General features: G+C 40.1%; 2 protein-coding genes across 2 annotated transcripts; one reads left to right on the top strand and one right to left on the bottom strand.

Annotated features, from left to right (window-relative positions):
- Window positions 1-1327, top strand: LOC105285885 (39S ribosomal protein L32, mitochondrial). Its single transcript, XM_011350414.3, has 4 exons — window positions 1-271; window positions 478-732; window positions 812-954; window positions 1129-1327. Exons 1-4 carry the CDS (start codon window positions 181-183, stop codon window positions 1246-1248), a joined length of 609 nt encoding a protein of 202 aa, XP_011348716.1. The 5' UTR covers window positions 1-180; the 3' UTR covers window positions 1249-1327.
- A 296-nt stretch (window positions 1328-1623) lies between these two features.
- Window positions 1624-3718, bottom strand: LOC105285884 (protein spindle-F). Its single transcript, XM_011350413.3, has 5 exons — window positions 3001-3718; window positions 2650-2914; window positions 2484-2572; window positions 2228-2420; window positions 1624-2045 (listed from the first exon to the last, which is right to left on the bottom strand). Exons 1-5 carry the CDS (start codon window positions 3214-3216, stop codon window positions 1753-1755), a joined length of 1056 nt encoding a protein of 351 aa, XP_011348715.1. The 5' UTR covers window positions 3217-3718; the 3' UTR covers window positions 1624-1752.
- Window positions 3719-15744: the final 12026 nt, after the last annotated feature.

Here is a 15744-nt window from a genome sequence, read left to right as displayed (position 1 = left end):
ACAAATCAGCATCGAGTATCAGCGGAAAATCTAGTAACGTTGCCCAACTGTTGAGTCTGCTGAACGGGGCCATTGTCAATCTTTTAGTACTATTTTGTCGATGTTAATAGTTAAGTAATCGTTTATAACCTCCAACGTGCCTGTTAATTTAGTACGCGTTGAATCAATTGAACTTGAACAATGGCAGGTATAATGAACAGATTAAGATTAACTCTTCAAAAATGTGAACAGACAATTCAAGCAATTCTCGGTCACGGTTTTCCTCCTCCAGGTAATATAAATGAATATATACTGAAACAGATTTAAAAAAATTATTAAAATTCTAAGTGACTATTTAAATATCTTTTATATTCTTTAATAAAGATAGTTATATGAAATAATTAGCTTCATCTGCAAAAAAAGAAGATTTTAACCAGGCTGTATCTTGGTGAAATTTCCTTGTTAAATTCAAGAAAAGTTGTTTAATTTTCTGTGCAGGAGCACTGTGTGCAGTCGACTGCAACAGTTTTCTGTACGAGCCGAAACCGGCTAACCGACTCGGCAGCCGGTCTCTAAAGGAGATTCTCGAGAATGGTATTTTATGGGCAGTCCCGAAAAGTCGACGTACCATAGCAAAGAGGCTTCAGAGGAGATTTGGAGTGAAGGAATACGTGTGGAAGCCACATCAAGCAAAAACTAACATATTAATATGCCCAAACTGTGGTCACAATTATGAAGCTGGCCTTCTATGTGGTAAGTTTACTATTATACTAGCAGATAATGCTTACGAAAATAAGTAATAAATTTATATTCACACCTCTTTGTTACGTAGGACATTGTTATGAAAAAGTAAAGATTGAAACTAAAGAAATGCAGGATGCTATTCAGAAGGAACTACGTCTTGAGCCAGTAGAGAAAGATGTAATTGTATTATACGATGGAGAACGAGATGAAAAGACAGATGAATTCTGGAAGGTATTACAAATCTATTTTAATATGTAATTTCACAGCTTTATACGTAAATGTTTTGTAAAAAGTAAAAGTCATATCTATATTTATTCATCGCGTATCTCTTCATTCATTGTCACACTTTCGCTTTTATGGTCCTTCAAATTAAAAGAGTTTTAATTTATGTCCTTTTTCATTCAGAATCAGAGAATTGTTGAAATGCCAAAGAAAAGACCTGCATGGTTTAATAGGAACTTACTTGAGCCGACGACGCAGGAGCCTTCGGATGGAAAAGATGTTAAGCCCACTCATCTTGCATGAAGTGTATTTACAATTGTGAACAGCTTCCTTTGTAAGTGAGATGTTTTATTGAATAAACCGTCATTATTAATAGACCATACCGGTGAATTCTTGAAGCGCACTTATTTCGTTTTCGTCTTGCTGAGGAAACACTTCTGTGGATACTCGAAGAGAGATAGCACAGTTTTTCTTACTAATGTCTGACACTGTCATGCAGAAAATGCAAGGCCTAACGTCATTTTTGAGACTAACGGTTCCTTATTATTTGCAAAATTCCTTATTATTAAATTCCCTTGTCTAGTAAAAAATAAACTCCATTTCGATTTTGTAATGATGTTTATTAATATAAAAATATATCATCCCTAATGTGTTGTATTATATATATATAAATATGTATTTTTCTACTATTATGTACGTTCTTTTATATCTTATCTCTCCAGTCACCATAAAATTTCTTGTCATGTACATCGGGATCCGAGAGGAACAATCACGTGTAAGCAAATAAAATTGATCTATGTGCAGAAATCAGTGTACAAGCTCGAAGTCTTCTATAGACACCTCCTTGGCAAAATGACTCAAGACGTGTTCGTGAAACTCTGTAAACGGTACAGATTTTCCGTAACTAGTCCCACATAAAGGACACGTGTTAACATCGATATCGATATCGTTTGGACATTTGTCCATGCCAGAAATGCCGGCTGCCATGAGACTAGTCTGTGTAGCTCCATGTTCCTTGGAACTGTCGCCAGAATCAAATTGCGTGCCCATCTGGCACATCTTCTTGTTAGCGTTATCTCGACAATTGCTGCATGTCGCTCCTAGAATTTATATTTATCTCAAGGTTAGATAATAAATCGTTTTTTTTTTGTATTTTAACGAGCAATCAGTTTTAGCTTATTAATCTAAATTAAATATTATTAAAAATATCTTATTATAATTATAATTGATACATGATGAAATGGATTGTCACATGATAAATAGAATCTGAAGATCTCCTCACCCTTCTTGATTTTTTTAAGATTTTGTAAGATCCTTTTTAATCTAGTTTGTTGTCCAAGTAAAGCATCCTTGGTTTGGGCTAACCGAATTTCATGCTGCTTCAGCAGTTCCAGCGAATCTGTATCAGAATCTTCTGGATACGTGAAACCGATATTTTGTAAGTCTAATATGGAACTATTGTGTAACTGCACCATCTGTATGAGAAACGACAGCACTTTTAAAACATTTTCTTACGCGAATTATTTATGCTTCATTACCTGTGCATATTGGTGCTCAAGCTCAGACTTTTCTTGCATAATACTATTTATTAATCGAAGTGACACTTCTTCTAAACTTTCCTTCTCACCTGAAGGATAAAAACAACACTTATTTAACGTGACGATTAATAAAATTATCAAGTATTTTAGAGAGCGTTATACGAACCATTATCTGTAGTCGATGAATACTTATTAGCCTCCTGTTTGCCTGAAGTAGAGGCATCACGGAAGTTATACAACGTGATATCTGACGGCTGTGTGGCAGGATGTTGCTTAAGTGTATCTGGCATTTTTGTCAATTGGCTACCTAAGGATTTGTTGATCTTCGTTAATGTTGTCAGCCTGTTCCACAGCTGACGGTTTTCCGAGGCTACCATGAAAACGTGATGGGACAGTTGAGACTTTTGTCTTGTAAGCTCCTCTATTTTCCCCTGTAATTCATTTATACACCTGCATTATCGGCATTCTACATTCTTAATATCAATTGTCTTTAAACAATTAAACAACACTTGCAAACCTGTGGCGTTTGCAGGGCAGATCTGTCGTCGTCGTTACCGACAACAACCGTAGATGCGTCTCTGCCACATTCGAGCCTAAGACACAAATTCTCCTCCTCCACCGCTGCAAGTCGCGCCTGCAATTGTTGACAACGTTCCTTCATAGTCTTGAAAGCAACCAACAGCGCATAGTACGAGCCAAAGATACTTTCCGCGTTCTCCGTGTCATTCATCATGCGATTTGATTAATTCCGCCTCGACGGGACGCACGTGTCGCCCTGCTGAATATTCTAACGAGCCAACACGTATTTCGCACTGCGTTTTACAAGCTTTCGCGAGTCTTATCCTCGTCTTGTCAGACGTCATGCGTCCGTGATGCGAGGCTGGATAACCTTATACTTTGCAGCTGAGAACAAATTCGGACGCGCCCATGTAAACTTTAGCTTTCTCAGGAAAAATATCACTTTGCGTCAGCATTTGCGAGGAACAGTCCGTTACGCTTCAGTGATGCGATGATTGATGATTTCCCGTGAGATTCTTTGATCGAGTACTTTACAAGTATACGCATACATGTGTCATCCGGTAATCATCTGATCGTTTCGTACCCCTCCATTACAGCTTCGAGGAATTTTATGCACAATTATGCCCGATCTATTCGTCACTGATAAGAAGTACACGTGAATAGATGAAATATAACAAGAAGGCTTTAATTTGTATGCGTTAGATTACATTATTGATCTCGCGTTTGACATAATCGCTTTTTGCAACAGATGATAAAAGAAGAAAGAAACCGATATTACCGACGGAAGCCAAAAACTTCAAGGAACACGTCGCTCTTTTAAATTAGTGCTCCTTGAAATGTTTAATTTGTAATTGTTTTGTTTACTTTTTATTTAGTTTATTTAGTTTTCGGATATTATCTGCAACTCAATATATCAATATTAATATCTTACTGTATTTTATAAAAGACTGCTTTTGATAAGGATTCAGACAACACTTAGTTGCCATGCCGGTCGTGGACATTTATCAGTTCGAAAAAGCCGAATGTCACGCAAGAATAATTCTGTGGGTATGACTGTTTCTCTCAATTTGCACATTCTTGCTTGATTTACACATTCTCCTTTCTTTAACCTCATTTTCACGTAAAAGTCTCATTGTTATTCCGCACTACGGATGAAGAGAATAAAATCGTGTGATTTCAAAGTCAATTCATTCTGTGCGTATCGCTGCATTTTGTCTTGTCGTGATCGACCTTCGGATAAATTACTTTCACCGATGAATGAAGACATATTAGGTACCTAATTTATAGTGTTATCGCTTCGTGAAAAAAGTTGTTAATTGTGCGATGCGAGCTTTGTATCGTAATACGATTTGCATTGTAATGCTAAAGGAGTAATATCCTAATTATTGTATTCAAGTATAGGAGAGGGACAAATAATTTAAATATTCTACACTATAATAAAATTTTCAGTATTATTTATATTTTTAAAAATTATATTGATGTCATTCTGAAAAATTAGTTTTGATATCAGCGGAAAGAAAATTTCGAGATAAATGATTAAAATTGGACAAAATTTTATTTCTGATATTCATGTGTTTGAATAAATTTCCTCACGAATACGATATCTGTGTAAATAATTTACGAGCAGAGCTTTCTCGTTGGAGTATTTGTTAAACTTGTTAACTGATACAAACTTAGTAGACGAATTTCATTCTTGACTTGGAGAATTTTCGTCTACCGTGTAATACGGTTTCTTATCTATCTATCTCGATTACTGGCATGCGGTTACGCGTTTCGCATGGAAATGCACAGCAAGTGAGCGTGCAAGGACGGCGTCTTTCGTAGGTGCAGACCCGTTTTCGAGCCGCGATGTATTATACTATACATATTGAAAATAAACCGCGTTCAGTCGATTTTTGCATGATACCGTACCAGAACTAGTCTCGTACCTTGCCGTGCGTGCGTTACCTTATTTTTTCCTTTAATCCTGTAAAAAGGTGTCTGCTTGGACGTGTTCCTTTCGCTTTCGCCAGGTCACTTTGCTAATTCGATAGTGGTTTTTGATTTGCTATGAATGGCTTCACATCTTCTGTGACTGCACTTAACGTGCAGTTTCATGCTTCAAGCAGATATGTTTCATGCAATATGCTCCAAACCCTTCGAATTTTATTACAAATCCGTGGACAAGAAATTTTTGAATTAATTGTTTTTAATAAACATAATTGAAGCACGCGTATTTTTGTGTAATCGATACTGTTAGTATAAGAAGTTGGTATAAGCCTTTGGCGAACTAGTCTGAAAGAAAACCTAAGCGATAAAAATTCGATTTTGAAATCTAATAAATCGTAACAAGAAAATAGCTGCAACATCTACGTGATATTCCCGAAGACAGATAACAATCAAGTACTTCGCGCAACAATCACCGCAAATATGTTCAATCTAAACCATCAAACTCTTCTAAACAATTCTGCTGAGATAAGCTAAATTTATAATAAATACAGAAGCTACTTTGTAATAACAAAAGTGCCAGAGATGAAGTTGTGGCAACTGTGGGAGTCAGCTTGAAAGGTCACGACTGCTGTGCTCAAAGGCGAGTGCTGGACGGGCGACAGCGAACCGATCGGACCCAAAGAGAGGAGCCATAAGCAATCACGCAGAACCCGGAAGGAACAGGTCTTCTCATCTGCCGCTAGCAGGATCTACGCCAGCCGGGTGAGTACACAGGTAAGTACACCCGGCCCAGTGTACGGTCGACCGCCGTCTCGGCGAGAAGCGCCAGGTTGTACAAGCGATGGTCTGAGAAGAGCGCCCGGAGTGCATTCAACTCGCGTATCGTGAATCGCGAATCGCGCGCGACGCGTCCTCGAACACTCGCCATACTGGCGAGAAGGGACGAAGGCATGTCAGGGATACCGCACTGGTGGACATGTATTCTGGTGAGTCGAGTCGATCGCATCGCAATGCGTGTCTCCAGCTTGAACTGGACTTCCGACTTTTATGGCGTAATTTTTATTTCTTCGATGTTCGAGTTATTTCGATGTGGGTGCGCGCAGGACTAACGTTCTTAATCCGTAATTTTTATTTTAAGATACTTTTACATCTTTTTTATGTACATAGATGTGAAAAAGTATGTTGTTTTTGGGAAGATGCATGTATTTCTGGAATATAAATTATATAAAGGCATCTTAAATATGATGAATCTATTGGGTTGGCCAAAAAGTAATTGCGTTTTTTTCCAATAGATGGACATACATATCTTGAAATGTAACTAACTTCATTCTAAACCGCAAATTCATTATGTAGGTTAACAACTCACAGTTCAAGCTTATTTTAGAAAAAGAAAGTACACGATTTCGTTAACAATTGTTTGTTTGCCGTCGATTTCAAAATGGAAAATCAAAAAGAACATTTTCCTCATATTTTGTTTTATTACTTCCGAAAAGGGAAAAACGCTGTGCAAGCTCATAAAAAGTTATCTGATGTATATGGCGAAGATGCTTTAAAACTGCGGCAGTGTCAAAATTGGTTTACTAAATTTCGATCTCGAGATTTTAATGTGAAAGATGCACCACGCTCAGGAAGGCCAATCGAAATTGATGATGACAAAATAAAGGCACTGATCGATTCGAATCGGCGTTTAACGACCCGAGAGATTGCTGAGAATCTTAACATATCGAAATCGAGTGTTGAAAACCATTTAAAACGACCATTTAAGACGACATTAGTAAGCTCGATATTTGGGTAGCACAAGAGCTCAAAGAAATTCATCTCACTAAGCGTATTGACATCTGCGATTCTCTTTTGAAACGTATGATAACAGGCGACGAAAAATCGATCGTCTACAACAACGTCAAACGAAAAAGATGGTGGAGCAAGCGTGATGAACCTGCTGAAAGCACTTGAAAAGCAGATATTCACCAAAGAAAGATTATGCTGTCAGTCTGGTGGGACTTTAAAGGTATTGTGTATTTTGAGCTGCTTGCAAGGAATCAAACCATTAATTCAGACGTATACTGTCGTCAACTGGATAAATTAAATGATGCCATCAAACAGAAACGTCGAGAATTGATGAATCGCACAGGTGTTGTGTTTCACCATGATAACGCTAGACCACGTACAAGTTTGGTCACTCGTGAAAAATTGTTGCAGCTTGCATGGGATGTGTTACCATGATGTTACCACATCCACCATATTCGCCAGACCTGGCACCATCAGATTACCATTCGTTTCGTTCTTTGCAAAACGCCTTGAATGGCAAAACCTTTACTGCTGATGAGGATATCAAATCGTTCTTGGAATAGTTTTTTGCTGAAAAAGATAAGAACTGTTTTGAGCGCGGAATCATGAAGTTGCCTGAAAAATGGCAAAAGATAATCAAACAAAATGGACAATATATTGTTTAATAAAGTTTTTGTTTCCCATGAAAAATTCGCCTTTTATTTATATAAAAAAAACGCAATTACTTTTTGGCCAACCCAATAGATAGATAAATAATAAATTTAATAAGTTATTATTCTTATAATTATGTAATTATTCATATAATTAATATAATTAGTATTATTTATTCATTGCGCTCATAGATGAACCCTAAGAGTTACATGATCGGCCGTGCCCCATTGACTTATGCGAGATGTGACACGTCTAATCGCATCATTATGCCAAGATAATGTTACGCAGCGGATTTCGCAAATGCATCGGGATAATCTGGATTTTTTTCGCACTCGGATTGGCAGAAAGCAGGTTACGGGGCTAGTGGTTGGCAATGAACTAAGTAAAAAAAAAAGAAGGAGACTGCAGAAGAATGAGATAGGATTCTTATTCTGCGGGCGATCGAGCGTAGAAGCACTGCTTGAATTTCAACTCGACCGCCGCGGCGAACGTTCCGTTTACAAACGGCCGCAAAAGTGGAGTGGACTAAAAGCGCGGGTCAACGAGTGCTCTCGTTCCGCGAAACTTTTCGAGAAGATGACGAGGTCAAGGCTCACTGCTGTCAAAAAAATCGGTGTATCCGCAGGAGCAAGAGAAAGTACGATACGTACAAAGGCTTGCAGGCTTCACATGATGTAATGTGCGGTCGGGAAATTTATATTGCAATTGGGAAAACAGTAAAGTCTGCAGTATATCGAACGAGGTAGATTCAACTGAAACTTTCACATACTTTTGCTGCTGCAAGCAGCTGCTGGACGTTCGTACGTCCATTAAGATACAGTTTTCTGTATCTCGATGCAGCAATTTTAACGTTAGCATTTTACTCTCCGAAGTTGTTAACGTCGAGAGAGAAGCACGAATATGAAGATGTTTATCGCGGTAATCCGCACTATTGATTTTGTGTATTGACTTTGTATTTTGCGAAACGCTACTTCACGTTGCCCCCCGGATACGGGAGGCAACGAGGCCGGCAATATTTGGACTCGTTTGAAGCTTAACACGTTGTAAGTGCTTGTTGGATACGGATTCGCGTGTTTGCTCGCAAGAATACATATCTTGTTGAAACTTGGACGGTATATGTTTAGCTAAACTTTTGTGCGCATCCTAACATTGTGTCTCTTCGCGACAGGACTTGTTATGCGCACGGATTAAACGGTACTGCCGGTGTGCAACCAGTGCAATTACCAAGCTGCTCGGTTAGCCTTGCTAAGACGTCGCAATACAGGCCAGCGCGATTACTTGATATCCGCATGAAAGACCGGAATTCAACACAGTTATCAGGACGCGCATCGCTAATGCGCGTTACGAAAATCGTAAGCGAGTTATCGCAAGCGTTGGACTATCCGACGTGGAGGTAGAAATATAATATTAAATTCCTTAACCAGAGAACATGATGATAATTTACGCTAATATAATTAAAAAGAACAAACGATGTATTGGGTCGTCCGGAAAGTTCGTGCCGATTTTTAATAGATGGCGTTAGAACATGTCTGAATATATCAATGTTATTGAAAACATACGATTTATATACATATGCTTAAAGGTGACATTTCAACGCATCTTTAGGAAAAAAGTTGTTTCAGATAAATTGATTCGTGTCAGTTTTGTACTCTTTTCAAGATGGAAGAAAACAAAGAACATTTTAGACACTTGATGCTTTTCTATTACCGGAAAGGCAAAAATGCCTCACAAGCAACAAATTCGATATGTTCTGTTTACGGAGAAAGCGCTTTAGCTGAAAGAACCGTACGTAAGTGGTTCGTTAAGTTTAGAGCTGGTGATTTTAACCTTAAAGACCAAGAACGCTCGGGCAGACCCTCTACTACTGATGATGACCAAATCAAGACACTGATCGAGAATAATCCGCGCTACAGACACGTGAATTAGCAGAGATACTGAAAATATCGAAAACCATTGTCCACGATCATGTAGTGAAGCTTGGTTACGTAAGTCGCTATGATGTATGGGTTCCGCATAATTTGGCCGAAAAAATTTAATGGATCGCATTTCCATCTGCGACTCGCTGTACAAGCGCAACGCAAACGTACCATTTTTGAAGCAATTAGTGACGGGTGACGAAAAATGGATCATTTACAACAATGTAGAACGAAAAAGATCCTGGGGTAAGCGAAATGAACCAGCATTAACCACTCCGAAAGCCGGCCTTCATCCAAAAAAAGTCATGCTCTGTGTCTGGTGGGATTGGAAAGGAATCCTATATTATGAGCTCCTACCACACAACCAAACGATAAATGCAGATAAGTACTGCTCGCAACTGGACGAATTAAAGACAGCGATTCAGGAAAAACGTCCAGAATTAGCTAATAGGAAGGGCGTCGTGTTCCATCAGGACAATGCCAGACCTCATGTTTCTTTGACTACCCGACAAAAATTGTTGGAGTTTGGCTGGGATGTGCTACCTCACCCACCGTATTCACCAGACATTGCACCTTCAGACTTTCACTTATTTAGGTCTTTGCAAAATTCTCTTAGCGGCAAGAACTTCAACTCTTTGATCGACATAAAAAACCACCTTGAGGAGTTTTTCGCCGAGAAACCTAAGAAGTTCTGGGAGAATGGAATCTTCCAGTTGCGTGAAAGATGGACAAAGGTTGTGAAACAAAACGGTGCATACATAAGTCAATAAATATTTATCGACATAAAAAAATGTTGCCTTTGAATTTTCCTTCAAAATCGGCACGAACTTTCCGGACGACCCAATAATTTAAATCGTGATTTAATATTATAATTATACAACTCGGACGCACTAATTGTTAATTTGATAGTCGTCATCCGCGAGCATTTCTGTGAGATGCATGATAATAATGCTAGCAGCTCTGGAGTTCGTATATTTCAATAAATATCGAGTATGCTAAACGTGTGTCGACGCGATTGTAAAATAGATGCGGAACCGAGAACTAACAGTTACTCCCTGTCGCGTTTCAATCGAATTTTCCGTCGCTTGCGCTAATTCCATTGCGACCGACCAGATCCGGAGCCTGATGGAAATTGTGGTAGCGGCTGGTCTAGGTTCAACCAATCGAACTCACCAATCCGCGTACGTGCAGCGAGCATTTCGCTCTCGTGGCATTCCGTGTAAAAGAGCACGTGGAAATTCATACGCACATTCTCCGTGCCGTGCGAAATATCGCGCAATTCCCTTGGTGTCCACCATAAAATAACATATATATTGTATATTATTTAAGCCTTAATTATGCGATCTTTTATACACGATACGATCATATCCTGACATTGACGTCACGATGCAACAGTTTATCTAAGAGTTTCTTTATCATCGATCCTTTCCGTTTTTCATGAATGACGAAAGATTATTTGTCGCAAATTATGATTTATTGATTAACAAGCGTATTATTATTTATTAACAGCGATTGGGGAGTTTGACAATACAATATCCGTGCTGTTTGCCCTCAGCACTTAGAATACCTGCGGTCAATGCCTACCAAGTCGAGCGCATCACTGAAGCTTTGTTCCGCTAAATCTATCAAAATCTTTCATTACTGTCGCAGCGATTGTCCGCTCCAGCGTCTCTCTTCACGCGTCGTACTCGACGATGATCGCTCGAGCATAAAGCACGATGATCCAGCGGTTCACTATCATGGTCCAATGATCTTTAGTAGTTTCTCATCCGATGCGCTCGCGTCTTCCTGAATATTCCTGGACGTCGTGCAACGAACGTAAAACGCAGAAAGTAGATCGAAAACCAGTCTTGGAATCGAACGTAAATGGATCCAGAATGAAATCTAGGCGTTGGAATTTCAGGCTAACGAGTTTGAGTAGTTCGATTTCGTTAAATGTCATGAGATCAAATGATACGATGATAGTGTTTTGTGTAGTCGCGTCAACGATTCATTTCAAAGTTTTAACTTTGATGAAAGTATTATTATTTGATAACGGGCGCGCTTCTCGCTTTAAAATCGCAGCTCGAAGTTCTCGCATGAGAGGGAGAAAATACGTTTATCACCCTTTCTCACGCACTTATACCGGTTTCGATCGAGTAAATAACTTATTTCCTGTATCTCTGAATTGAATCTCGTTCTTCGTGAAACGGTTGTGCAATCGGATAAAATAATATTGCCGATCCTGAGATGATATATTGAACAATTGAATCTTCGTCAGATGCGAGCCAAACTGGCAAATAATAAATTACTTTTGCGCCTGCCTCGTTGATTTTCTTTTTAAACGGCGTGGGTCGAGTCGTGATCCTTGGATGTGATCGCTATTTCAAAATGGGGTGTAATCAGCCGCGACGGATAATACTTCCTTGATTTGCCGCTGCGATGAGCGGAGAGAGCGTCTCCTTGAACTTATAGGCGAAGGGGGCGAGTTCGTCGTTGAGTGAAGTGAAAAATCGACGCAGATCAACGCGAGGCACTTTCCTCGATGCTTTCGATTGATTTTAAAGTGCGCGAGACGTTGCCGTCCGAGAAAAACGCCGATCGCCGACATTGTCTGGCACGGCAGGCAGCTCACGATTTATCGCAAATCGGAAGAGAGAAGAATAGTATTCTTTCTTTCCTACGTGATAGCGTGCTTTCCACACATTTCAGAATCACCAATCAGCGAAGAATAGTATATTCGTGCAATAATAATGCAATTTTAGATACGCGTTTTTCTAAATATTCGCGAATTCAGAAATAATAGTTGTTGATTGGAACTGTTAATTAAAATGTATTTATTTCTTCTTGGTGACTAAATATTTTTCAAAACAGTTACTTTTATTTGTTTATTATTTAAGGTACATTTAAGGAAACGTTTTTGAGATACAGCTTGTTTAATATTCCATAAAAAATAAAGAATGTATTTATTTTATCATGCTCTCATATCTCTTCACTTGGCTATTTTGATTCTAAAAATTTGTCATTTGTAATCAATAACTTCAAAACTCATGTTCTCAACATTTTTATTAAGAAAAGAACCTTTACATTAACTGGAGAATTCTTGAGTGGAAGATGACACCGTAGATTTCGCGTGAATACGGTAATAGTAATGCTTGCATCTCGAACTTTCGCGACGATTTGTAGTCTCGCTGACGCGAGACGGAATTCTTTTAAATACCGAATCGTGTGCTTTCAGCAGCCTGTCGGTTGCAGTTCCACTTCAATTTTTAAAGTTTGCACAAGCCCGTCGCGGTACGTGGGATATCGCGCAATCGATTATTCCGATAATCGTAAAACAATCGTTTTATGGCATATTACAAACGTTGAATTTGAAATGCAATAAAATCTCGATGTTTGACAGGTCTGCAAATCTTCGAAAAATGGAAAGCTTTTATATGTGTATGCTGTATCGTATATTATACAAAACGAAAACAGATCTGCGCTCTTAAGAACCAACTGGAGGATAGATTCATCAGTTATATATATGACGAATAATCCCTTCATGTCAATGACACATGATTCATGAACGATTTATACGCAGTTTTGGCTCTGAGACGACTGTTCCTGGCAAATAGATATCTCCTTTTACTTCTGCGACCATGTCTGCAAAGTTTGGACTTGGCGTACCGCCGACAGCACTCACACCCGTATAACTGCCGATTCCAATATTTTTTCCGCCGTAACCGCTTGCCCCCTGCAGCTCGTTTGTGAAGTCGTAAAGACGAAGGGAGGCAGACACAGCGTGAGGATACGAAAAAAAGAACAGGAAGAGTCGTCTTTAGACGAGACGGCGCCGGCCGATTATTACCTTTTTCTCCCTAGAACAAACAAGTTGCGTAGCAGTAAAGGTCCAGAAATGCCGTAAGAGAATCGAAACCAATTATGCATTTAACTACCTGAGCGCGAATAGAAGAAGCCTCTGAAATTAGCAAAACTTTCGCGATATTTATCAACTCTGTGACAACGAGACGGACAGGCAGATAGAAATGAATCAGAGGAGGACTGAATAAAAGTTTGACGTTTTGTCTTCTGACTCTCGATAATGCTATGCAAATGTCAATGGTGAAACTGTTCTATCATTGCTTGCGAAAAACTCATTATGCGAGCAGATAAACCCTATGGTCTTCTCGGTGAAATCCGTGTTATTATCTGGATTCGCGGTTGCGTTGTTGTATCGTGCCGGTTGATTGATTCTTCAATATTTTACGAGATACGTCTATCACTTCATTTCGCGCTACCATTCAGTTGAAAGTGAAGCAGTTGGTCCAATACAACGTCCAAGTTGCGATTAGAAAAATCAGCGAGAATGAATAAGAGAGAAGCCTTTCGAAAATGTTCATAAATTATTACGTTATTAAATCTTGATAAATTGTTACTTGTTAATAATTATCGAGTCACGGGACAGAGATCTCTTGTATTATTAAATACAAGAGATCGAGTCTTCGCGTGATTATCAATTACTATCCCGCTCTCGTTGAATCGCGAAAGAGCGGCGATAATTTATTACTAGTTGTGAAACGTATATGCACACATCTGGGTCGAGAAATCAATTTGTCGTCCTCCTTTTCATCCTAAGGACACTCAGCTGCGATGAACTAATTTCAACTTTAACGAGGCGAGAGGTCGTGGATCGAGCGCCGTAATAACAATACCCCAGCCTGCTCTTCAGCCTTTTCTTGAACCTGGAACTCACGAGACCGGTTGGATCACGAATCAGCTCGCTGGAATACATCGAATGGGGGACTGCCCGATGCATCGAGGAGTGAAGGAAGTAAGGTTCCTCGCGGTGCTACACAGCAAGCGGGGTACTGGTGGTCAGTGGCCGCTGAAAGCGAAAGGACGCTCGTACTCCGCTCGAGAAAGGGGGATAAACGAGGAGTAGGTAGGCTATAGGTGCGTACGTGCAACGAACATTTAGCCATTCCTTCCTCGCACGCTCGAGGTACGTAGCACGTAGTGCCGCGGTTTCGGAGAACCACCTGAAACCACCGATACAGCAACCGAACGGCGGGACGGAATTGGCAGGTCGCAAGAGGTCTTCTCCGCGGTACGGCGACGTGCACCGAAAGTGGCGAAACACGAACGATCAACCGCGTTCAATGCCAGTCACTCGTGAAACGTGAAACGCGGAACTGGGCGAAAGTTTCGTGGCCGTGCCCAGCCGGTGGACAGCGGAAGAGAGAAAGGAGAGAGACAGAGAGAGTGGCATTCGGAGGAATCCCGGAGGAGATCTCGTCCGCGCATCGACAACGGTGTCATTCGCTCGCTTTTATCGCCTCGTACAAGGGAGCTGGACAGTTCGCTCGGTCGAGGAGTGTCGTGCGAAGGTGTCCTCGGAGTGCACGCAAAGACCTTGGATTTCCGGCGCGACGTCGGAGCCGTTGCCGCCGAGCTTCCGCCAGCAGGTTGAGCAAGGTCAGTGAAGAATCGCGCACGTCAGACTATCCCGGATGATTGGATCCGGGAGTTTCCATGATTTTTAGCTTCTCGAGCGGTCAGAAAATTGTGTCGGAATGACACTGACGGTAATTTTGTCGGAGTCCGTTCCCGGTCGATGCCATGCGGCAATCGATGCATCGCCGATTTGTACGCTCGCCAGTCGACCGCGACAAATTCCGTTCACTCGTGAAGCACGAACTAGAGCGAAAGTTTTACAGTATGGTTTCATCGCGAAGGAAGGAAAAACGGGTTACCGATACTGCCGAGTTTTTGGATATCAGATTTGGATACACGCAGAAGCACGTTTCGCAGCTTCCTTCCGTACCTCGATACCCGGGAGTGCAGTCTTCTGACGTATCTTATCGCGCGTTAACCGGTGGTAAAAGTATCGTTCATTATTAACATAAAAGCGAACGTTATCAATTTGATTAATTGATAGGTGACTTAGCTAACATTGTTTGTTGAAGAATTGAGAAGAATAATATCAAACAAAAAAACTGAGAAAATCTCAGGATTATTAAAAATAAGTTTATATCAAGATACATCCACTATTGATATTATTACAAAAGTTTAGATTATATAGCAGATGGCTGGATTATCGAAACTTTTAATAGAATTTTAAAATTTGGAAAGGCCGGGCAATTCAAATTTATATCTATGCACGCGACAGATTATTTTAGCTTCGTCGCGGATGTTGAAAAATTAGAAATTTATAAGTTGTATTTCTGCATCCTTGTCAAGCTACTTTTTACAATTACGTTCGCGCGCGGATGATATGTAAGCGAGTACTAATTGATGTCTCCGCTATTGTGGTCACTGTCGTTTGTGCATGCGTTAGCATGTTGTTATCGCCCATAATTGCTCATTTCCCTTTTTTTCCCATCGATGCACAATCGCTCGTGTGTATGATTAAAGTTATAAAATACCGTAGACTGCCGCGGTGAATGGCCAGTATCATTGGTCCATTTTTCTATCGGTTCGATGACGCCTGAAAACTT

The sequence above is a fragment of the Ooceraea biroi genome, chromosome 6, assembly GCF_003672135.1.
Source record: "Ooceraea biroi isolate clonal line C1 chromosome 6, Obir_v5.4, whole genome shotgun sequence".
Taxonomy (NCBI): Eukaryota; Metazoa; Arthropoda; class Insecta; order Hymenoptera; family Formicidae; genus Ooceraea; species Ooceraea biroi.
Note: the sequence above shows the minus strand (reverse complement) of the source record. Positions and strands in the feature narration are given on the sequence as shown.